The 25,989-nt window shown below is 44.7% G+C and overlaps 1 protein-coding gene across 1 annotated transcript in view; it reads left to right on the top strand.

Annotated features, from left to right (window-relative positions):
* The window catches only part of LOC147011663 (uncharacterized), a 34,402-nt gene extending 8,823 nt beyond the window's left edge, over positions 1-25,579 (top strand). Inside the window, exons 3-8 of the mRNA XM_085856355.1 lie at positions 5,493-5,712; positions 10,255-10,424; positions 14,076-14,224; positions 14,378-14,552; positions 18,684-18,808; positions 20,736-25,579. Coding sequence (XP_085712481.1) covers positions 5,493-5,712; positions 10,255-10,424; positions 14,076-14,224; positions 14,378-14,552; positions 18,684-18,808; positions 20,736-20,999 — 1,103 coding nt within the window. The 3' untranslated portion in view covers positions 21,000-25,579. The remainder of the gene's footprint in view (positions 1-5,492; positions 5,713-10,254; positions 10,425-14,075; positions 14,225-14,377; positions 14,553-18,683; positions 18,809-20,735) is intronic.
* Positions 25,580-25,989: the final 410 nt, after the last annotated feature.

Here is a 25,989-nt window from a genome sequence, read left to right as displayed (position 1 = left end):
GACAGACAGACAGACACAGACAGACAGACAGACAGACACACACAGACAGACACAGACAGACAGACACAGACAGACAGACAGACACAGACAGACAGACACAGACAGACAGACAGACACAGACAGACAGACACAGACAGACAGACACAGACAGACAGACAGACACAGACAGACAGACACAGACAGACAGACAGACACAGACAGACAGACACAGACAGACAGACAGACACAGACAGACAGACACAGACAGACAGACAGACACAGACAGACAGACACAGACAGACAGACAGACACAGACAGACAGACACAGACAGACAGACAGACAGACACAGACAGACAGACAGACACAGACAGACAGACAGACACAGACAGACAGACAGACACAGACAGACAGACAGACACAGACAGACAGACAGACACAGACAGACAGACAGACACAGACAGACAGACAGACACAGACAGACAGACAGACACAGACAGACAGACAGACACAGACAGACAGACAGACACAGACAGACAGACACAGACAGACAGACAGACACAGACAGACAGACAGACACAGACAGACAGACACAGACAGACAGACAGACACAGACAGACAGACACAGACAGACAGACAGACACAGACAGACAGACACAGACAGACAGACAGACACAGACAGACAGACAGACACAGACAGACAGACAGACACAGACAGACAGACAGACACAGACAGACAGACAGACACAGACAGACAGACAGACACAGACAGACAGACAGACACAGACAGACAGACAGACACAGACAGACAGACACAGACAGACAGACAGACACAGACAGACAGACAGACACAGACAGACAGACAGACACAGACAGACAGACAGACACAGACAGACAGACAGACACAGACAGACAGACAGACACAGACAGACAGACAGACAGACAGACAGACAGACAGACAGACAGACACAGACAGACAGACAGACAGACACAGACAGACAGACAGACACAGACAGACAGACACAGACAGACAGACAGACACAGACAGACAGACACAGACAGACAGACACAGACAGACAGACAGACACAGACAGACAGACACAGACAGACAGACACAGTCAGACAGACAGACACAGACAGACAGACACAGACAGACAGACAGCCACAGACAGACAGACAGACACAGACAGACAGACACAGACAGACAGACAACAGACAGACAGACACAGACAGACAGACACAGACAGACAGACACAGACAGACAGACAGACAGACAGACAGACAGACAGACAGACAGACAGACAGACAGACAGACAGACAGACAGACAGACAGACACAGACAGACACAGACAGACAGACAGACAGACAGACAGACAGACACAGACAGACAGACACAGACAGACAGACAGACACAGACAGACAGACACAGACAGACAGACAGACACAGACAGACAGACACAGACAGACAGACAGACACAGACAGACAGACAGACACACACAGACAGACAGACACAGACAGACAGACACAGACAGACAGACAGACACAGACAGACAGACAGACACAGACAGACAGACAGACACACACAGACAGACAGACACAGACAGACAGACACAGACAGACAGACAGACACAGACAGACAGACAGACAGACAGACAGACACACACACAGACAGACACACACAGACAGACAGACACAGACAGACAGACAGACACAGACAGACAGACACAGACAGACAGACAGAAACAGACAGATAGACACAGACAGACAGACAGACACAGACAGACAGACACAGACAGACAGACAGACACAGACAGACAGACACAGACAGACAGACAGACACAGACAGACAGACAGACACAGACAGACAGACACAGACAGACAGACAGACACAGACAGACAGACACAGACAGACAGACAGACACAGACAGACAGACACAGACAGACAGACAGACACAGACAGACAGACAGACACAGACAGACAGACAGACACAGACAGACAGACAGACACAGACAGACAGACAGACACAGACAGACAGACAGACACAGACAGACAGACAGACACAGACAGACAGACAGACACAGACAGACAGACAGACACAGACAGACAGACAGACACAGACAGACAGACAGACACAGACAGACAGACAGACACAGACAGACAGACACAGACAGACAGACAGTCACAGACAGACAGACACAGACAGACAGACACACACACACAGACAGACACAGACAGACAGACAGACACAAACAGACAGACACAGACAGACAGACAGACACAGACAGACAGACAGACACAGACAGACAGACAGACACAGACAGACAGACAGACACAGACAGACAGACAGACACAGACAGACAGACAGACACAGACAGACAGACAGACACAGACAGACAGACAGACACAGACAGACAGACAGACACAGACAGACAGACACAGACAGACAGACAGACACAGACAGACAGACAGACACAGACAGACAGACACAGACAGACAGACAGACACAGACAGACAGACACAGACAGACAGACAGACACAGACAGACAGACACAGACAGACAGACACAGACAGACAGACAGACACAGACAGACAGACACAGACACAGACAGACAGACAGACAGACAGACAGACAGACAGACAGACAGACACAGACAGACAGACAGACACAGACAGACAGACAGACACAGACAGACAGACACAGACACAGACAGACAGACAGACAGACAGACAGACAGACAGACAGACAGACAGACAGACAGACAGACAGACAGACAGACGAGAGAGGAGATGTGGTAAGAGATGCAGAAGGAGGGTACTGCTGTTGCGCAGGAGCTGCTTGCAGCCTATGTTGATCTCTGTAAAGCATTTGATTCAGTGAATTGGGATGCCCTCTGGAAGATTCTTGATCTTCGTCGAGTGCCACCAAAACTGATCAATCTGATTTCTGAACTATACGCTGGTACTGAGAGTGCTGTGAGATGTGGTGATACCATCTCTGACTTATTTCCAGTTGGCACTTGTATGGACTGGATTCTGGGGAGAATGTTGGGGAAATCAAGTTGCAGTGCGTTGTTTGGGAATGTCAAGATCTCTGACCTTGATTTCGCAGATGATGCAGTCATCTTTCCAGAGACTCTGGATATCATTTTGGGGGCCCTTGAGGTGCTGAATGAGGAGTCAGAGCCGCTGGGATTACGGGTTTTCTGGGTCAAAACTAAGATCCAGGCTTTCAATGACATCTTGAATGCTGCTGTCCTGACTGTACCTGTTTGTGGTGAGGATGTTGAGGTCACGGAGAGATTAATTTACCTTGGCAGTGATATTCATGTCTCTGCTGGCTGTGAGCCAAAGGTCAACGGACGTCTGGGTCGAGCCTGGGGAGTCACGGATTCACTGGATCATGGGGTGTGGCACTGCCGGTACCTGTGCGGAGGACGAAAGTCCGAGTCTTCGGTACTTGGCGCTTCCAGTCTTGCTCTATGAATGTGAGACTTGGACTCTGACCAGGGATCTGAGACGGAGCCAGTAACCCACCTCGGATGAAACTCGCACCAATCAAGCTTATTGCTCAAATCCACTCATTTCGTCCTCTTTCTTGCCTGTGGAACTTTTATCCTCTCTGTTCAAACTCACTCTTCTCTCAAGATCATCACGATGGCTGTTTATCTCCTTCTCTGGTCATTCACCATCCACCCCCTTCAGCTTTTGTATGCCCATTAACCCTCCCTCCACCCACCTTTCCATTTGTTTGTTCCATTGCAATTTCATCCTCGATTCCTCCCTTTGCACATTCTTCCTCCTGGTGTCCCTTTACCCTGCTGTTCATTCCTCACTTGCCAAGAAGATGGATCCAGTCCTCAATATGGCCTGCAGAGCTATTTCTGGTTGCCATGAACCAACGTGAGTGGATGACCTTTATTTGTGACGTGGTATTGCCCAGCTTCGATCAGAAACATAGTCTCCTCACAAATGGAAAGAAACAAACAGGAACGTGGCTCCCGCCACCTACCCTTTCAACACAAGCCAGCACCCAAGAGGTTGAAGTCCACGAATAGTTTCCTTCATGTTGCTCAACCCCTGGATGGTAACCCACCACAGCTGCGGGATAGTTCCTCGATCAACGCACCTGCAATCAAGTCCTCACAAGCTCTCACTTGACCCTGAGGAGTCCCTGCTTCAAGGAGCCAGTGAGACCTGGCCAACCTGGCTGTGTCTCAATCGTCTCAGGACTGGAGTTGGACACTGCAGAGCCCTTATGCAGAAGTGGAGAGAAAATCAAAATGGCCCAATCGATTGTGAATGTGGAGAGGCTCCTCAAGTAATGGAGCATCTCCTAGATTGCGCTCTCTCTCTCTCTCTCTCTCTCTCTCTCTCTCTCTCTCTCTCTCTCTCTATCTCTCTCTCTCTCTCTCTCTCTCTCTCTCTCTCTCTTTCTCTTTCTCTTTCTCTTTCTCTTTCTCTTTCTCTTTCTCTTTCTCTTTCTCTTTCTCTTTCTCTTTCTCTTTCTCTTTCTCTTTCTCTTTCTCTTTCTCTTTCTCTTTCTCTTTCTCTTTCTCTTTCTCTCTCTCTTTCTCTATCTCTTTCTCTCTCTCTCTCTCTTTCTCTTTCTCTTTCTCTTTCTCTTTCTCTTTCTCTTTCTCTTTCTCTTTCTCTTTCTCTTTCTCTTTCTCTTTCTCTTTCTCTTTCTCTTTCTCTTTCTCTTTCTCTTTCTCTTTCTCTTTCTCTTTCTCTTTCTCTTTCTCTTTCTCTTTCTCTCTCCTTGCAGACCAGACTATCTGAAGGCTCTCAACTCCCGTGCGAGAGCCTGTGTTTTGCAGTGGCTGGGAAAAGTGTAGCGACAAAAAAAAGAAGAACCCTGCTGTGAGTGTGTCCCCCCTTCTTCCCACTGCGTTCCAGCTGTTCTATTCTGTTGTGTGTTCTAGCTCTTCCACAAGACTCGACTTTGTGTCGAAGAAGTAAATAATATGGGTAGTTGAAAAGGCGACGGACATGTTTTGGAGCTGAGATTATGCCGGAAATTTTCTTGCGTAACATGGACTCAAAGATAATTCCCCACCCCACCACTAATGCCAGATATGATCGTCATTATTGATTTGCAAAAAAATGGACGCATGATTCACCCGTCTCCAAAGAGAAAAACTAACGCAGCCACTTTTACAAACCCCCAGATGGAAAGTGTCTCTCAACACGTGATTGGAGTACATAATGCCACAAGTGACAATTATACTGTATTTGAATGTTCGTTGAATATAATGTGGATATAAGTTAAGGAAGTGCCGTGGAGTGATGCCATATCATTTCGATAGGAATTGACTAGTTGAAGTTTGGAAGATCCTTATTCAAAACTCGAGGCATCACCAACTGCTCAGCAGGGAAGTTTCAAGTCCATCTCTACTAGTTTTGAACAATGATCTTGAGTACAATACCATATGTAACTCCACTGTCATTTCAATTTCAGTGTTATTGACAGTGACGTTATATTTGCTATTCTGTTGTTTTTTTTTTTTTTCCAGCAATGATTGCCACTACGTACTACAGACATCCTTCATGTCAATCTTCTTCTTTTGTCTTGCTGCTGTCTCTTTCCCTTTCAATATTTATTTCTCAATCAACATCTTCTGCCAACTGCTCACCCACTGACCTGATCTTCTCATCTCCAAACCTGGTGCCTCGATTAACGTGGAAAGAACGTGAGAACTGTTCCCATCTTCGCTACAGCGTGAAGGAACGCAGGTGTGCATTTCCATCTTTGCCATTTGTTCCACATTTTAAGAAGTTTGTTTGACTGTTATTGTGCTTGGTGGCCACTTCCTTTCACATGATCAATTTTAATTTTGTGGTCGCTTCATTTCGTTGACAAACTTGTACTTCGTCATTTGTGTGTCAGATATATCTTGGGAATTTGTTGAACCAACCTGGATGAAAATTTAATTGTATTGCGACGACAATATCGATGAACTCTTTAAAAAAAAAATTAATAATAATTGTGCAGAATGGTGGATCCATTCAGCGCACATTTTGTTTGCTCCAAATTTTGCTCTCGTAAGTTCAACACTGTATCACATGTTCACATTCCGCATTCCTTTTACCGTGCCTTTGAAAAAAAGACAACAGGCATTTCTTCTTCTTCTTCTTTCATATGCAGCACAAGGCTGCGGGGTAGCATCAATGGCTGAAGGTGTGGCTGTGCTACTGATGCAATGCCCTTTGCTGGTTAGGGCAGGAATTTGGGATTTGTTCACGGTGCCGACGATTGCTTGCTGACACTTCGTGAAGGACACCATGGGATCTTTAACATCCACCAACGAATGCCGGCAGATGGGACACGCAGTTAAACGTCCATCCAAGGGACGACACACACACATTGCTGCTGTGAAACACCAGGATGACCATTTATAGCTGGGTAGGGATTCACACACAGGCTAGACCGCTTAGAAATGAGTGTGCGTACCTCGAGGCCATCCTACCAGCCCACAATAGCTACTTTTCACTGAATTCACCAATCACCGGGATGACGTGTGCTGCTAACTTCACAAAAGACCATTGTCGGGAGTAGTGAGGAATTCCAGCTTCCTTCCATTTGTAACCCAATACATCTTCTTTGTAAATGGAGCACCACGAGCACAGACAGCTACGGCTTTTTTTTGCCGCTGCTTTTCATTAAGCCTTCCCCTACAGCCTACACGATAGGAGAAGGCTAACACTTGTTGTTGGGTTTGTTTCTGCAATATTAGCACCCCCAATTTTTTATGGTCCCTCAGAGTCTCTTATACCCCTCGGAGGACTAAACCACCAGTTAGGTTTATTTTTTATTCCTTTTTTTCTTCTGCCAATGGCCATCCTGTGTGCTGTATCGAGGAGCCAGTTGGGACTTTCAGAATTAAATTTTGCATCAATAATGGGAATAAAAAGTGCGGGGCGTTGATTTGTTTTTGACCTTGACCTAATATTAAGGTCATGACCTAATGATAAAAATGTTTACTCTTTTTACCATAACTCGATTAAGGTTTGTCTGATCAAAACAGAATTGCCCTCTTTAGATATCCTAGACTAAGCCGCATTCACACTTAATTTACATCGTACCCCGACGAGTTAAAGGTCAAGGTCAAATGACAGTCTGAAAAAAAAACACAAACGTGTTTTTTTTTTGTCATTGCTCAATTTTAACAATGCGGAATCTCAAAGACTGCTTTTGGCATCCCAAAATGCTCTTGCATCACAATAGTTTCCCTGCACAGATGTTGTACACCTGATATTCGATTTGTGTCCTTGACCTACTTTTTCGGATTGTGACCTCATTAACAAAAAACACGTTTTTGATCATAACTTGAATAATTTTCCTCCGATTTTCATGATGTTGAGTTTTCTGGATAGCTTGTGGACACATTTTCTTAATTCACACTGTATCCCTAAATGTTGAAGGTCAAGGTCAGATGATGGTCCGAAAAAAAATATAGCCATCATTATATTATCACGGGTGCCGGGTGATCACACATTATTTTTCCCCCCTTGGTAATTACAGATATCTAGTTTTATTTGCACTTTTATTTTATCACGCATCAGCCTGATAATCACGAATGGATGTCGAGCAAAATTAGTTGTTCTCATGTAGTATGCAGCACCTGGCTGCTGGCCGCATGCCGATGCCACTAATGCAGTGCCACAGGAAGAATTTAAAAGTTTACCAGCAAACGTACACACAATGACTCCTCCTGCTGTATGATTCCACATTCATCTCCTCTCTCATCTCAAACACCCTCACCTTGGACTACAAGGCAGAATGTCTTAATTCGGTCTCTGTTTCCAAATCCCGTGTACCCAACCTATCAAGCTGTCTTTTTCACACCCAGGAAGGTAAAGGAAGCTCTGCCCAGCTTCAAACCTTCATTGACAATGGGCACGGATGGCATCAATGCCCATGTTCTCAAATCCTGCTCGACAGGCTTTGCTTCTTTTCTGTCTGCTCTCTTCGCGTTATCCATATCCTTTAACCAACTCCAATCTGCCTGGAAGACCTCTAACATCACTACCATTCACAGGAAGAGTGCAAAAGCAGATCCTCTCATCCTTCGGCCAATAAGATTTTCCAATTACAAGCAATTTCACCTTTAAATTGTGACTTCAAATGCCATCATGCTGGCAGCTGAGTGTCAGTTCAGCACCACCCAGTCATGGCATTGTAGTTAAGTCGTTCTGTGATTTTATGAGTCTGAACTAATATATTTTAAATTTCTCAAGCCAGACTTCTGAAACTCCCTCCTGATCCCTCTACCAGTACATTGGTACTCGTATATCCTCCCTCCTGACCATACACAAGGATACACAAGGAATTTGGACGTGGGAGGAGGACATTCAGCCCATCAAGTGTGTGCTACATCTACACCGTATTAATTCAATTCGAACTGGTCTTCCTGGAAAGGTAGTGGTAGCAGAATTAGAGGAGAGAGTTTTCAATTGGAATTAGATAAGTACAGTACATCAAAGCATTGGAGATAGATGGGTACAGGAATATTGGGTGGACTTGGCAGGAGCTTGTGTGTGGATGGATGATTTTCTTTTTCCATGTGTAGTGATTGTGATGTCTGTTCTGTTCTGTTCTTGCATAAGGCAGCTTGGCTGCTGGGGTAGCTATCATTTCTTGAAGAGTGGCTGTGCCGCTGATGCTGTGTGCCCCTCTACCAGTACACTGGTACTCGTTTCGCCGACCTGGAAAGGATGACAGGCTGAGTCAACCCCACCTGGTGTTGATTCAGCAGCTAATGGGGCTCAAACTCAGGACCCTGAGATCCCAAGCCAACACCAGGCTTGCTGTGATGTCTGTGAGAGAGTCTCACACCTGATGTCGATGGAGGGGTCCACCTTCATCTTTCACCCCTCCCCCTCCCCCAATTTTTTATTATCATAATAAAAAAAATGTCTTTAGTTTAAATATTATTTTGTTTGCATATACTGTATGGTATCTCCAACTACCCCCATTGAGATTGAGAATGTGCTGCGAGACGGAGTTGTTTGGTTGGGTGTTGGTGCAGCATAAGCATGATGGGCCGAATGGCCTCCTCATGCGTCAAAGTTCTTCGTTATTCCTTGCTATCCTTTCTTAAGTCGTGATGTGACCTTTGCTATTCTCCGATCTTCTGGTACTTGTCCTGACTCCAATGAGTTGTGAATGATGTTGGCTAACACCACAATTATCTGATCTGCCACCTCGATCAATATGCACATTATCCAGCACTGGAGCTTCATCTACTCTTACCTTTCCTAGCTTCTTCTTAACCTCCTCCATTCTTACCTGTAACTCTTCTAAAACCATTCCTCACCACCTCAATGGATTCTCTTAGCTATTGGCAATTCTCCTGCCTGTTCTTGCACAAGTGTTGAAGCAAAATAACTGCTGTATTTAATCAGCCTGCCATCTCACTTTCATCACGAACCAAAACCAGTCTTCCTGTGATATTTCTCAATGGGCCCACACGTCTCTTAACCTGCTCTTTACCGCTTATGCTTTGTTTCCATGTTTAATATTCTTGGCTATGTAAATGTGTATCGTGTAGCGCCACCTCGAGGTTGGGGAGGGTATTACAAGTCTCCACCATTGACAGTACCACACAGTATTCCTGTCCCCACATTTTCCAGTGCAGTGAGGTGTTTTGAATTACAAGCAGTAGTTATGTTTTTTTCCTCATGTACGTAACCAGGGTTATTATTTTTTGCCTATACAGAGCTGTCAGTTGCCTATACACCGCCCAAATAAAGGTATGCATCAGAAGAACGCGTTGCATGTTTGGAACAAGATCGCCCACAGGGCGGGTACTCTGCTAGTCCTATATAAAGCATCTTCAACATATCTTCCTAGTCTTACAATCTCTAATCTCTATCCACAAATAATAATCCTTTACATTTATTCCCTCCTTAATATCGTCCATTTCTCTTGATGCAATACTGTCTTTTACCCAGGTTGCGACTCCTCCTATTGTTTCCTCTTTCCTAGCACACTGATTATTATTATTTAACATGATGATAATTCACTTTCCATCCAAAAATGGAAAGCAAAAGTGACAGGTACGTTCACTGGTAGCTAATTCTAAAATCTTCATTACTTTTTGCAGAAACTTCATTTGAGAGTTTTCATGCTTTGTGCCATCGGTTGTAGTCAGTTTAGTAAACGTGCTCAAAACTGTGTCACGTGACATTTATAAAGTCAATGGCCAGTGCCACACCTGAGAAGTATGAATTACTCGTGAAAACGCAGAGTTTATTTATGTTTGTATGTTTCAGAGGCAAAGATAAATGGAGCCTGGTAACCAATTGTTCTGGAGTTCTGTTTCATCATTGTGACTTTCCTACCTGGCTGAATGTGCCAGACGTTCGGTATCACGTCAAAGTGTGCATTCTACGACCTCGGCAGCACTGCACGCTTGAAAAAAGTTTCAAACCATTGTTGAACGGTATGTGCAGGTGACATGTTTTCCAAATGACCACACTTTTTGATTTATTACCAACAAAGTTCTAGAAAACAGTGTAAAATAAACAATTAACTTGAAAGGAAGGTATTGGATGATAATTACCCGAGAAAAGGTAAGCAAGATTTTATTATTCATTTACATAGAAAAGTAAAATTCTACTCATTAAACTACTATTCCATCACATATTTTGAGGCTCATGGAATAACAAGAGGGAGAGAGAGCAAGAGAGGGAGAGAGGAACACAGAATGAGGATTAATGAGAGAGAAGAGATCATGGGTGGGGATGAGGGATGACACGAGGTAGTGGTGTATGATCACGAGGCAGAAAAAGAACAAAATAAATGAAGCATGTGGTAAGCCTGGATTTTGTGAGTTTAACCATGAGGTAGTTTACTGCAAAATTATATGCATCCTGGAGACAGAGAGAGACAGAGAGAGAGAGGGAGAGAGAGAGAGAGAAAGAGAGAGAGAGAAAGAGAGAGAGAGAAAGAGAGAAAGAGAGAGAGAGAGACACAGACAGACAGACAGACAGACAGACAGACAGACAGACAGACAGACAGACAGACAGACAGACAGACAGACAGAGACAGACTTGATTTTTGACTTTTATTATAAGAGTATAAAAGAAATTGTTTTTTTTTTTACAGTCAAAACCAGGAGAAAATAAAACCAGTTACAAACAATTCTATTTGAGAGGAAATCAAAAACACCAAGAGGTGAAGCTTCCAAAATAAGCACAAAAGAAATTTGATGAAGGCTCGAGAGTAAGCACCAAACGTCCATCAGATATTTTATTAAAATCATCATTTATACACCATAATTGATCAAAACGTTCAAGTTGGCTGGGAAGAGTATAACAGTGAAATTCAAGTTTTATCCAGCTTTCATAAAGCACCCTGAATATAGTATCCGTTCTGCACAAATCATTTTTTTATCTTTGATTTTCTTGTTTTGTAAATTGTTAATTTTGTTTGGTAAATGAAAAAGTTTGCAAGAACTGTCGTTTGGAGGTTAAAGGGGCAACTTGGACCAAAAATGAAAATTGGAAAACTGAAGTCAAGGGAAAGACATGCAAATAGCACTTTCAAGAAAACAAAAAAAGGAGTTAAACGATTGCATCGTACATATACATGGGACAAGGGTTCACTCTGTCCGCAAAAGGGACACTGATCGCTTATCGCTTGTGTAAAGCGGTGGATAAGAGAGTTCGTGGGCAGTATCCAATGTGTAATTCTCCATTGAAGATCACCAACACGTTTTGGCACAGTGTTTTTTTTTATAATACCATCCCCAATTTAGGGAGAAAGGAGGAGTGTGTGGCAGGACTGTGGACCACTAACAAGGTGCTGAGGTAGACAAGGAAGGAAAAAGAGCTTTTATACATTGTTGGTACCAGGGTTTACAGTTTTTACTGGAAAAGGAAAAAAAGCAGCCAAAATTTATTGGTTCTAAGCTTTCAGAAACGGATAAAAGAAGGTTGAGGAAATGCTCGGTTTGGAGGGAGATAAGAACCGATCCGACCAAGATTGGGAGGTGCAGTAAGTATGAAGCACTGACCTTAAGCACGTGTCTATTTTGCGACAGGACCTAATGCCAGTCGCTGAGGCAATTGCAGCAACACTTAGCCACTTATCATTGGCATTATTTTGAAGGTGGCACACTTTAGTTATTGATACATTGACAAATTTCCGGATAACGGTCCGATTGTTCTCAAAGCCTTCAAACAGTGTGTTGTGAAACAGTGGCTCATTCAAAAACATGGATCGCTCAAACATAGTGAGAGTACGATGGCCTGTGAAAGCTCGCCAAGCATTTAACAGACTTTGATGGAAGGAAGGGAGTGAAGAGAAATCAACCTTGGTCAAGTCCATTTGGAAAAGCTTCCCAGCATGACCAAAATTCTCATCTTGGCCAAAAAATATGGTTTACAAGGTATCTCTAAGGTAAAAGAGGTTCATGCAAAAAAGACCATATCGTGCGAAGACGGAAAGCCATGATTCGGCACTTTACGTTGACAAGTCCTTGACCACCCTCAGATATTGCTAAATTCAACTTTTCTGGTTGTAGCCAATGTTTTCCAGACCAGAAGAAATGAGTGACACTTCTGTATTTCGTCAACCAATACAGTGGGTGGTTGCAGGGTCAGAACCTTGTGCCATAGGAGGGAAGTGAACGAAGTTGTTTATTACCAATACTTTGCCACGGTCGGAAAATTGGCAGAGCAGGCCTTTCCATTTCATTCAAAGCATATCAATGCATTCAGACAAGCCTTCCGAGTTACGCCTCGTGAAATTTCCAGGACCAAGAAAAATTCCCAAAAACTTGTTTCCCCCTCTCCTCCATGTGACGTTTGTGGGGAGAGTGGGGGTAATGGGGGATAGGGAAAGGGGTTCAAGTCACAGTGTTTCTGTTTTTATCCAGTTGATTTTGGCTGATGAGGCTTTGCGAAAGACCTCTAAACCATGCATCCCAGCAATGACATCAGAGTTTTTGATTCAAACACATACGGTCTATCATCAGTGAAATAAAAAAGAGAAAGCATGCACAGAGGGCACTAAACCAGAGGAAGGCTGTAAAATGGAATCCTCAAATAGTAACCGCTGAATGCAATTTAAGACAGAGTAAAGATGTTTATATTCACACAAATATAACACAGTTACACACTCGCAACAGTGACAACTACGTGTTATTACCCTTGCCAAAGGAGAGCGCATTGCATTTGGGTCTATTTGTTGCTGTTTGTTTGTCCACAGAGAATGTGCTGACATGGGCCACAAACGTAGCCAGTCGTACGCATTCGCTTTTTTTCAACCGAGTACGTCCATAAAGTATGTACAATTAGAATGCGAGTATGTCGATAAAATACATACTATAAAACCACACAAAAGAAGTTTGGGAGAGGGTATGCAATCTTTGCTCATTCTAGTTATTATGATGAGTTACGAAGTTATGACCTTCACAGAACCGTGGCTTCATCAGGGATGCCTCACGCAGGCCGTTGGAAGCAGTTTCAAACAAAAGCTCGACTCGCATTCTCAGAAGATAGTGGTATAAACGAAGAAAATTTCGGATTTACAAGAGAATCACAATTGTGTTCAAGATAATACAAATATTTGACAAATATGGATTTTCACACAAAATGGGCACACCTGAGACACATTGGGATGAGCTGTTTGAAACGATCACAAATGACGCAAAAATGTGACACAGGTCCAACATCTAGTGACGACAGCACAGATATCGTCAGATGTTCTAGTCGGAACTTCCAATGGCTTCTGTGCCATCAATAAAGCTGGTGTAACTGCGTCGTTGCTTACGGTGCTTGTTATGGTTTGGAATCGTTTAGTTGCTTTCAACGCATGTTTCCCATGGCTATGCAGATGAGGATTCATTAAAAAAAAAACTTTTTTTTGTCCCAAATGCAGTCTAGACAATTGTTTTTCTGATGAATTGTTGTCCATTTCGCCAAGGTTTTTTTTCTCGCTCTCACATTGCACTAGTATGCTTGATTACTTATGTGCTACACACCACAGATTCCTTTTTGAAGAAATACTGATGAGTTGGTGTGAAGTGGTGCCATAGAATAGCTAATCCAGTGATGATGTGTTTGCTTTTTAACCTCCTCTGATCCAGTGGTTTGGTCTCCACCTGTGGTGGTGCCAACTGTAACTGGAGGTGACCTCCTGGTGCGAGTTCTGCCGGTCGCTCCACAGAATTCTGTCAAACTCTATCCCGATCTTCAATGGAGAGTTACCGCCTACTGCAACGACTCACAGAATGAGGCAAGATAGATCGGAGAGTGAGAGCCAACAAATTCTGGCACTATATAGTATTTTGGGGTTTTTTTCTCTCTTGATTTTGAATCACGTTTGATAGTGCAGGGACTGATGGCATGTGCTCACCCACTGGTCCATTTATTTTCTGTGACTTTGCAGAAGGAATTTGCTCAACTGGATCAACAGCTTGCTGAATACTCCTTGATCCCTCAAATATGCTCTAGTTCACTCACCTGCGTTTCAGCCCAGTTGTTGTCACGACACTATGTTTTCTACGGAGAATCTTCACCACATGTGTGCATCAGAGTACCGAGGGCATCACACTGGCCTTCTGGTACAAGTCACATGATGACCTGGTACAACTGGCCTAATAGGGCTTGTGATCACATTGTCGCGCGACGGTGGAGTGAAAATTATTTAATTCCCTACTGGATGGGCCGAATCACACGAATATCCGAGTGGAATTAGTCCTTTGTGCGCCCCAGTCGGAATTGCTAATTCAAGGTCTCTTGAAGCGAATGTTACAAATTTTCCCCTCCTGCAGGGATTTACCCAAAACAGCTGAAATGGTTTCTCACACGAGAGGTTTATAATGGTGGACCGCCACACGAAACGTGTTTTACGGAATAACAGGTTCATTTACAGAAGGCACAGGATGAGGAAAACGGAGAATCCCAAAACAAATAATGGACACAAATCAGTGCAATTAAATAAATAAATGTACAACGCATTAAAACAAAAACACTTAATACAGGGATATAAAAGGTAATGTCAGCATGAGTACACAGTCATCCTTTACAATGGGGAAGGGGGGGGGGCAGGTGAAGACTTTGAAAAGGATACCAGTACCGGGGATTGAGATGGCTCCGCCGAAAGAGGTAAATTATTTTGCAGGCAAATAGACCGTGGAGAAAGCCCAGTGGCAGAAGTTTGTATGCAGGGCGGCCGAGGAATACAGCGGGCGCTCGTGGTAAGTGGAGGATGCGAGGGCTAGACCATAGGTGATCGTGCACAGACAAAAGACAATCCCCAAGAGACTAAACAAAACTTGTCGGGGCTATTACCCCTCCCCCCCATCCCTGTACGCCATTTGTGTACCAGCCGGTGAGGGCTACGTCGTCGCAGCCGGAGTGACAATGACAAATTGAGGGAACTGGATAACCTAAGAATTCCCAAAATTCTGCAATTGTGGCAAAACGAGCAGAGTTTGCGCAAATTATTTTTGCTTGTAGAGAACAGGACTTTGTGTGTGCATAAATATAGCTTCAAGCATGCACTAATGTCCAAAACTATCTGTCTGTCTGTCAGTCCAGGCCATAACTTTGGTAAACATATAACATTTGAGCTTTTGTCATCAAATTTTCAACCAATGAGTTAAAATGAGTTTCAACCAATGAGTTCAACCAATGGAATGAGTTTAAAACTGCTTCCTGCACTTGGTGAGTGCACAAGAAGGTTTTGCAAGGTTAAAAAAAAAAAATCATAACCACAGGGGTTCAGAGTGTGGAGAGCACCCCAATTCTCTCTATGTATATATCATATGTGTGGTATAAGCGCAATCCCTGAGTATTACAAGTCATGATGAAATACTGATGCCAATGATAATTGAGGTAACACCGGTCAATGAGCGTATTATGAGATTAAGGATTCGTCACTCCTTGGGTGTCATTTCCCTGGTCTCTGTTTATGCTCCGACTGAGGCGAGTGATCTCACCATGAAGGACGCATCCAATGCCACACTCGAGTCTGTGGTTGATCAGTGCCCCAGGTGAGATACTCTTCTAGTCTTGGGGGATTTCAATACATCGACTGGAATTGATAGGGATGGTTATGAGACGTGTGTTGGTCCTAATGGGTCTGGAACTGTGAACCAGAACAACACTAAGTTCCTTGACTTTGCAAGAAGTCATGGACTCAGGGTGGCTGGTTCATAGTTTCAGCACCCACAGGCTCATCGCTGGAGTTGGTATTCCAACGCTGGTGGTGTGGCAAAGGAGATTGACCACATGCTCATTGATGGTTGCTGGAGGATGATCCAGAACTGCAGGGTCTACTGGAGTGCTCAGTTCCTCAATACTGATCACAGGCTTTTGGAAGAAACTCTTAAGTTGCACCTTAAATCCAGGAGAATGTTACCATCCCAGCCTAGGCTGGATGTTGGCAAGCTCAAAGATGAGAGGGTAGCTGAGTTTGCAAATAGGCTGAGTGGGGATTTGGCGGGGGGGGGGGGGAATCTGAGTGTTTTGGGGAATCCTGAAAAGTTATGGAATGTCTTCAAGACGACCATCCTTGATGTTGTTGGTGGATGTCCTGGAACTCACCGTTGGGCGAAGAAGAATTTTGTCTCTCAAGGGACACTGGATACCATTGACCAGAGTCGCAAGGCCAGGCTTAATGGCAGAGCTGAGCAGTTCAAGGAGTAGAGGTGTAAAACTGTATGTGTGCTGAGGGTGGAAAAGGAGGCCTATGTGCGAGGAATCTGTGAGGAGGTAGAGCATCACCTGTGGTCAAGTGATTCTCGTCCTGCTTACAGGGGAATTCTCGCATTGCGTCCCTCCAAGTCCATCCCTCGGTGTACTGCATTTAGAGCAGAGGATGGAGAGCTCTTGACAGAGGTATCCAAAGTGAAGACCCGCTGGGCCAGTTACGTTGAGTGGCTGTACCAGGCTGATCCACCAGCTGTTGAATTGGATGTCATACATCCATCCATCGGGACCATACTCTGTGCAAAGCATTGGTGCTGCCTAGGCAGTCTCCTTGGCTATCAGGTACAATCCTGGACGGGTCGCCACTCCGACACAGGATACCAGCAAGCTGGCACTCATTTTGACAATCTCAGAAGGATGACAGGCAGAGTCAACCCACATGGTATTAATTCAACAGCCAAGGGGATTTGAACTCAGGATCCTCAGATCCCAAGCCCACCAATCTAACCATTAAGCCACCACCAAGCATGGTGTGGAGGGCTCTTGATAGAGGAGTCCAAAGTGAAGGCTCACTGAATGATACACCAAAGAGGACAATGATTGACCGTATCCTTGCTCTTTGGGTCCTCACTGAATGCAGATGAGAGTTCCAGCAGGGGCTCCTCGCAGCCAATGTTTGCCTCCACAAAGCGTTCGATTCAGTGAATCAGGATGCCCTCTGAATGACTCTCCATAAAAAATGATCAATCTGATTTCTGAACTATACTCTGGTACTGAGAATGCTGAGAGATGATGTGATATCATCTCCGACTTATTTCCAGTTGTTACTGGAGTTCATCAGGGGTGTGTACAGGCCCCCACACTTGTCATCGCTTGTATGGACTGGATTCTGTGGAGGATGTTGGAGAGATCAATTTGCGGTGCGTCGTTTGGGAATGTCAAGATCTCTGACCTTGATTTAGCAGATGATGCAGTCATCTTTGCAGAGACAATGGATATCCTTTTGGGGGCCCTCGGGGTGCTGAATGAGGAGTCGGAGCTGCTGGGATTGCGGGCTTCCTGGGTCAAAACTAAGACCCAGGCTTTCAATGACATTTTGGATGCTGCTGTCTTGTCCATACCTCTTTGTGATGTGGATGTTGAGGTCATGGAGAGATTCACTTACCTTGGCAGTGATATTGATGTCTCTGCTGGCTCTGAGTCAGAGGTCAATAGACGTCTGGGTCGGGCCTGGGGAGTCATGGATTCACTGGATCAAGGGGTGTGGCGCTGTCGATACCTGTGCAGGAGGACGAAAGTCTGAGTCTTCAGGTCCTTGGTGCTTCCGGTTTTGCTCTATGGATGTGAGACTTCCACTCTGACCAGGGATCTAAGATGGAGACTTAATTCCTTTGGTACCAGGTCTCTTCGGAAAATCCTTGGCTATTGCTGGTCAGAATTTGTGTCCAACAAGCGGTTGCTGAGAGAGACTCAAATGAGATTTGTTACCTGCATAGTCCGTGAGCGTCAGCTGCGGCTGCTTGGACATGTGGTCGTTTTCCTGACGCTGATCATGCTCACCAGATTCTCTCAGCGAGGGAGCCTCGTGAGTGGAGGAGGCCAATGGGCCGACCATGTGCCTCGTGGTTGCAGCAGGTTGATCAGCATCTCAAGGAGATGGGGATGGGCCAGGCATCTGCCTGGGGGATGGCCAGACGGAGGCCCCTGGAGTACCGGTGGAAAGTGGACACAGCGACGTGCTGCTCCGGCACATGCTCCCACACCTGACCTGATCTATATCTTACAGTTCCTGTGTTTCCTCGCCTCCTCTCTTCTTCGTGTTTGTTTTCTCTCTTGCTTGTTTTGTCTATCTATTGCATCACTGCTCGTGTCAGTTTTTCTTTTTACCTTCTGCCACCACGTTTTTCCATGAGCCGAGATTTTGTATACAAGAATGGTCACTTGCATCTAATTGGGAATGTAAGCTTCATTAATGCAGGATGAAGTTGAGAAAAAAAAATGGTTGGATATTATGTGATTGAAACCTTCAATGTGTGCAGAGTTCAAATGGTTTAGTGCTATTTTTGCTGTGCCGGTACTCATTTTCCTGCTGCTCTTTTTATGGCATGGCGTTGTGATGTGGAAATACATTTTCTCTCTGGAGAACTCCACACCATTCAGTCTGGTAAGACCACTTTGCCTTTCATTCAATACATTTCTTATTTAAACACTGCATTTTAATGTCGTCATATGTGACAAATGGTACTTATTTTCCCAAAACCTTTCTCCCACATTTTTATTTTCCTTATTTGAAGCACACTTTGAAATAATCTGACCAATGCTAATGAACTTTGCAAGGGTGGTTGTCTCCAGTATTTTTATCATAATATTTAAAGAATAGTCTCAGAGCTCATGGAAAAGACATTAATAATGGAGGATTGCTGCATGAAGGTCAGGAAAATTCAAAATTAGGGATTTCTCTCACCTATGCATGAATGATGATTACGGTTCTTGAGCAGTTACCAAATGACAGATGACATCATGTTTATAGACATAGTTTGTGGACTTATAGTAGGTCAAAATGGCTGACTTGGTAAATTCCTTCCAAAATCTTCTTTTCCAGACTCAAACCAGACAGAATGGCACAAAATTTGGGTTACAACATTAGGCCAGGGTCGGTGTGTTAAATTGTGGGAGTAATGCCAATCATATGACCGGAAATGTGTCAAATGGCCGACTTGGTCAATTTTTGGGAAAATCACGTAAATTCCTTCAAAAATCTTCTTCTCCAGAACCACCAGTCAAAATACTACCAAATTTGGATTACAACATTAGGACAGGATACTGATGTAAAATTGTGGAAGTAATGCTGATTACGTGACTGGAAGTGTGTCAAAATGGCGAACTGAGTAAATGGATGAAAAAATCGTGTAAATTCCTTCAAAAACCTTCCTCTCCAGACTCATCTCAGAATGCTACCAAATTTGGGTTACATTAGACCAGGGCACAGAAAAGCTACAAGTCCAGCGGTCCTATTTTTTTATATAAAAAGGTGCCTTCATAATGCGGGTAAATAAGCCCAAAATCTGGATAGGCATCTCTGTTTGATGTTTAACCATTGTTGACCATAAAATCTCTGTCTGTTTGACGCCTCTGCGTTAGAGGTGATGCTTTGGTGTGTGCTTGTGCAGGACTTTACATCCAGTTGAGATTGAGGGAGCGTTCGTCACGCTCCACACATTTTGATTACTATATATATATATATATATATATATATATATATATATATATATATATATATATATATATATATATATATATATATATATATATATATATATATATATATATATTTTTTTTTTGACGTTTACATGTTGTACATGCATAGGAGCCTCAGTGGTGCATGTTTCTGTCTGTGCTGTTGCTGATGATTTGCCATGAAACGGGTCTGGCAGCTGAGAGGGCATGCAGCATTGGGATTCTCATATGTGTACTATTTGTAATTGTCGTTATAGCTGTGGAGGAGCTCTGGGAATTGTTTGAAGCAGCAAAGGGCTTATCTTGGGTAGCCTCTCATGGTTGCTTTATGCAGCTTCTTCAGTGAGAAGAGCATGGAAGGAGTTGATTTATTTATATAATCCTAGCCACCTGGTTTAATTGATTACGTGAGAGCTAATTGGTTATTCCCTCCATTCACAGGTGAGAGATGTGAGTGGGTCTATTTTATACATGTGTGTGTGTGTGTAATATATATATATATATATATATATATATATATATATATATATATATATATATATATATATATATATATATATATATATATATATATGTGTTTGTGAATATATAATATACTGTATAAAGCACAAACGAAGGTGGATAATTTGAGACCTGGGATGGCTCTGTTTCACCTTCTGAAACCCGCACGTGGAGATAACAACCAACACCACGTGAAAACACACACACACACACACACACACACACACACACACACACACACACACACACACACACACACACACACACACACACACACACACACACACACTAAAAACTTACTTTTAAAATCACCCCTCCCACCCACCTCTTTCTTTTTCCTACCCTTCCATCAGCAAGGGCTTGAAGTTAAAAAGTGCGAGTTGTTGGAAGGACAAAAATGGCAAGAAATTGAAACAAACACCATTGAAGTGTGGACTAAAAGCTGTCAGAATGAAATGGCAGACTGGATCTTCGTTTCTGTGGTGAACCTGCATGAGAATTCTAAAGTATCTTTGGATACAGCCCTGCCCCGACACCTTGTGTTAGACGGCTACCACCCCACGAGTTTGGCACAAGGGCAGGACCTCCCAAGACCTCAAGGCTCAGAAAAGGCCTAAGTGTTTCAAAGAAAGATTGGGCCTTGCAAGCTGTGCTTTGTAATAGCTCTTTTTATCAAAATGCAAGTTCGAATAAAAGGTATTGCTATTTAAAAAAAAAAACCAAACACGTCTGTTGGATAGGTAAAGATAACAATTCCAGAGAATGTCTGAGTGCAACCCTTTTGTCATATCTAGGGCTCAAAGATGCTTCTACAGTGTAAATAATATAATGGGCAAGGACACTATAGAGGTAGAATCACACCCCAAGGTGACAGCAATAAAGAGAAATTGCACATCTATCAGCCCAAGCACGAGCACAGCAGAACAAAAGCATGCTGGGGCTAATCTATTAATAAAAGTAGGTGTGTGTGTGTGCCAGTTGTATGACTTTCGTCTAAAGATTTCTTGCTGTCGAAAGGTAATAATAATGGTGTCATTGGAAAGATAATAATCTAATAACCGATGTACTTAGAACAAAAAGCAATTAAATTGTAAAACATTTTTCCATTTAATCATGAAAATGTCTTTAACACAACTTGGACCTTAATGTAGGTGGTCCAAACGATACCATTTTAATTATTCTATGACAGGAGGAACACAGAAGGTGTACACAAAATTATATACAGAAATACTTCTCAAAGCAACAGAAAAGTAGAGAATTCGTAGAACACGATACTCCGTGCAGTGTTCGAGTACATATAGGAGGGCCTTGCTGTTCGTGGGGGTTACGTCGTTGAAAATTCCCATGAACTGCAATCTGCAAACTCAGGGGGTAATGGGGGAAATAGGCTTTGGGACATCAACTTTAAAATTTGTCCAAACTGTATCCTTATTTAACATGTTTGTACATTGCTTTTGTGATTTTTATTTTCATGAATAAAATAGTTATTCAGAACATAAAATAAAGTATTAATTTCCTGATTACTATTATTTCATATGCAGCCCGTGGCTGCTGGTTGCATCATTGCTGGGAGTGCGGCTGTGCTGCAGGGTGCAGTCCCCCCCCCCCATTTCCAGTAAGCTGGTACTCATTTTGCTGACCTCAGAAGGATGACAGGGTGAGTAAACTCACCTGGTGTTATTTAATGGAATGACAGGGGCTCAACCTCAATACCCTGAGATCTTTAGCCAGCCACCTCAACTGTTAAGCCAAAATCAGGCTTATTTTCCTGAAGAACATAAAATAAAGTTCATTTTCTTGTGTGAATTAAAACCCTGTTTGAAGATACAGTATAATATGGATATGTGCTTATTTTTAGATTGTGGTTGTAAAACGTGATAATTTCAATATTCTTTTTACTGGTGTATGATCATGATCACACTTTACTGGCATGTCCATTTTGATTGTGATGAAAAAAGACGTTTTATGACCCTTTATTTAAAAAAAAAACAAAAAAACGTTTTGAATGTACAACTCTTGTAAGGACTGCACCAATATCAGATGTGTAAGAAATTCGGACTTAAAGTTTATGTGCCAATAAAACACGAAATAGTGCAGTGTTTGAGTTAATAATATTGTTACAGCTGTGGAAATTCACAGAGCACCATATAGGTCCTGAGATCAGTTATGCCGATAAGTCTGTGTTCAGATAGATTTCCCCACCAATGTTTAAAGGGATTTTGTGTCACCCGGGCTGTGATCTTTGAGGTAGCCGTTTTTCTTTTGCTATCGTTATTTTGGACCAACCACCTTCTCCACAACGCCAACCACCAACCACCTTCTCCACAATGCCAACGACCAACCACCTTCTCCACAATGCCAACCACCAACCACCTCCTCCACAACGCCAACCACCAACCACCTCCTCCACAATGCCAACCGCCAACCACCCTCTCCACACCGCCTTCACAACAACGACATCTCCTCACCATCTCCTAAACCACATCTCCCCCGATAAATCAGCACGAACAACATCGCCTCACTTTCATCTCCGAAACGACGCCATCTTGGCGCCAGCCATGGCGAGTCCGCATCGAACGGCATCGCTGCAGGCAGACGCGGGGGTTTCCTCGCCGCGCAAGACGGTGATTTTGCGCACGTCCGCTCGCCGCGCAGGGTCGCTGTCTTCATGCACATCTGCTCTGTGCAAGCTTCGTCCGAGAATCGGATCAGGGGATTGAGAGGGGCGGAGCCAGCGGGGGGGGGGGGGGTCAGTGATCAGAGGTGAGGGATCGAAGGCCAAACCTCGCCTCATGGACCCCATATAAACGACACGCGGAGCGCGGAGTCAGTCTGGAGAGTTGGTGGAGTGTCTGTCAGGGTTCGGAGCGCCTGGAGCCTGAAGCCTGCAGTCGGTGGAGAGCGGAGGAGACGTGAGCTGGGAGCACGGCCAAGTTTGCTGTGCCGTGCGGAGCTGCGTGTTCGTGTGCGGGACGTGGAGAGAGCCGGAGAGGGCTCGCCAACCAGCACCGAACGGTCTGAGGTGATCGGGCTTCGGAACAGTCCGAGCATCGCTGAGGGACGGACGGGTTCTTAAAGAGAGCATCAACTCTGAAAGAGCCAAGACCCATTCGTTCCTCTCGGGCGTTGCTGGCTGGGGCCCGAATCACCAGGCGGCGGCCAAGCCGCGGTTACGCTTGCTGCCGTGGGGACGGGACATCGTGGGCCGCCCCAGCGAGTCACCACCAGGACAAGGTAACCAGCCTGGCCTCTTGGAGCTCCTTCGGTCCTCAAAGCTCCATGTTTTAAAGACCCCGAGAGGTCAAGTCTACCCCCTTGCCTTTGATGGGGTTCTTTTTCCTTGTTTCTTTGTGTGAGAGATGTGGTGCCAAGTCCGTTAAGTAGAACTAATAAGTGTGTAAAGAATAAATAAACAGTCGTAGCTCCTTTACATTGCTTTTGTTTGGCTGTATAATTGCATGTGTGCTCCCCCCATTCATTGCATGACTGCATCACTATGCGTGTGGAAATAAATGTGCTTGTTTAAATGTACCCCGTTCATTGCGTCCTCTTCCCTTAATTGAGCTGCCATCTTTCACTCGGAATATAGTTGGTTTTTAAATAGCCGGTAAAGTGATCGGGTCCAACGGGACTGCGCGATAATACCCCGCTCGGTTATCCCAAAAGGAAGCGAGCTGCTTAAGCGGTTCGTTTCCAAGCGGTCCCGTTGAGGTACAATCTCTCGGTAATCTACCCGCGCGATTAATTCGGTATATCGACAATTCGGCGATTGACCCTGTAGCGCGGGTAGAGTACGGACAAGGTTGTGGCGTGCTCGAAAACACACCCGTGGCTGGTTTTCGGCGTTGATCCAGAAAGCTGCGACTGGATTGTCCGTTCGGTGGGCGAAGCGGCTGCTATTGGTTCGACGCAGTTGTTCGCACGCCGGCGGGCGGAAATCTGTAACAATATTGTGACGTCCACGGGACTTGAACAGTCCCACCAACGTAGAATGAGCCGAAACGATGGAGGCGGTTTATTTATTTATAACCCAAACATAGCGGTTCTAATCGCTCTACCGCAAACGCAAACGGGACGAGGGAGACGAGGTCTCCCCGACCCCCGACAGTGATCTCCGGACCCGACCTATGAAAGGGCACCTCGGATAGACCTGGCGGTTCAGCAGGAGGATTCATCCTCTGTAACATTTGGGTAATGCCAAGTTCTCCCAGCCCCCCTCCTTGATCCTGAATCTCCGCCTGTCGGACTGTCACCGATGGCCTCTCGGCACCCGACTCGGCCGACTCCACGAGGCCAGCCTGGCTGCGCACTCAGCCGCTCGGTGAACGGTGGGTGGATCCTGTAGCTCCACTAGCGCTCGGACCTCAGGGTCAGGAAGAGCAGCTAAAAATTTCTCCAGTGCCAGTCTGTCCCATGCTTCCACTGTAAGGTCCCGATACGCGATCCTGACTGATTGGTAAATGTCCTGTGCCAGCTCCTGCACCGTCTCACCCGGCTTTAATCTGCGGTGCTGGAGCTGGGCCCGCACCAGATCACAGTTTGCCGCGAACCCAAACCGACGGCTCAACGCCTCGCAAATGTGGGAGCTGGTCAACATCCCTCCGCGATCCCGTTTAACACATCTGCGGCTGGTCCCCGCAACGTTGCCACCAAATTCCCTGTACGTTCCCGCTCATTCCACCCGTTTAGTCGGGAAATGCACTCAAATTGCGTCAGAAAAGCTTCAACGCTCCCTGACCCGTCGAAATTTACCAGGGGGATCACTTTTACGGTGGCCCGCTTCTCAGTTTCTCCCTTGTCCGAATCCAGCCCAGGGATCAAACACCCTTGTGGCTGCGTATCCAATTTCGGAGCCCACTGTGGCCAAAGATATTTTGTGGTGAGGGTCTCATGGGTCAATTTTGCCTCCTGTTCCAAACGTTGAATGGACCGATTCACCTCTTCGCGCAGGATCTTCTGGGCCCGCACAACCTCCTCCAAGGCTCCGTCGCGAGTTTGTAGCTGCTCCTCAACCAACCCGGACACTCTACTTACAAAAGACGGCTCTACCAGGCCTTTATCCAAGACTTCATCTTGGCTCATAATTTTATCTTGTTCGTCCAAACCAGCCTCCAATCCTTTTATCTCCTCCGCCAAATTCATCCCTTGCTTCCTCAACTCTCCCCACTCTTCAACTTGCAGCTGCATACGAGCATCCACACAGGCACGATGACGTTCCAGGCTTTCATCCACTTTATCAACCCGAATGTTCGTTGCATCAATTTTATCTACCAATTTTTTCCGTATATTTTCCCCCTCCAATGTAATTTCTACCTTTGTTTTCTCCAATCTATCCTCGAATTTACTTTGTATTTCTCCCAATTTAACATCCACACACTCCTGCATCTCAGTTTTCATTTTCTCCATATTTTCCCCCAATTCATCCCTCATTAAATCAATCCGTGCACCCAACTGTACCCCCATTACCCCCAATTGATCTGTCATTTCTGCCCCCTGTGCCGTCATTTTTGCCATTTGTGCCGTCATTTCTGCCCTCTGTGCCGTCATTTCTGCCCTCTGTGTCACGAATTGATTTGCCATTTGTACCGTCATGTCCCCTATTAAACG

Source organism: Eptatretus burgeri, chromosome 15, assembly GCF_056783735.1.
Source record: "Eptatretus burgeri isolate ZD-2024b chromosome 15, Ebu_testis_v1, whole genome shotgun sequence".
NCBI classification, from domain to species: domain Eukaryota; kingdom Metazoa; phylum Chordata; class Myxini; order Myxiniformes; family Myxinidae; genus Eptatretus; species Eptatretus burgeri.
The sequence above is the reverse complement of the archived record's forward strand: the minus strand, read 5'-3'. Positions and strand labels throughout refer to the sequence as shown.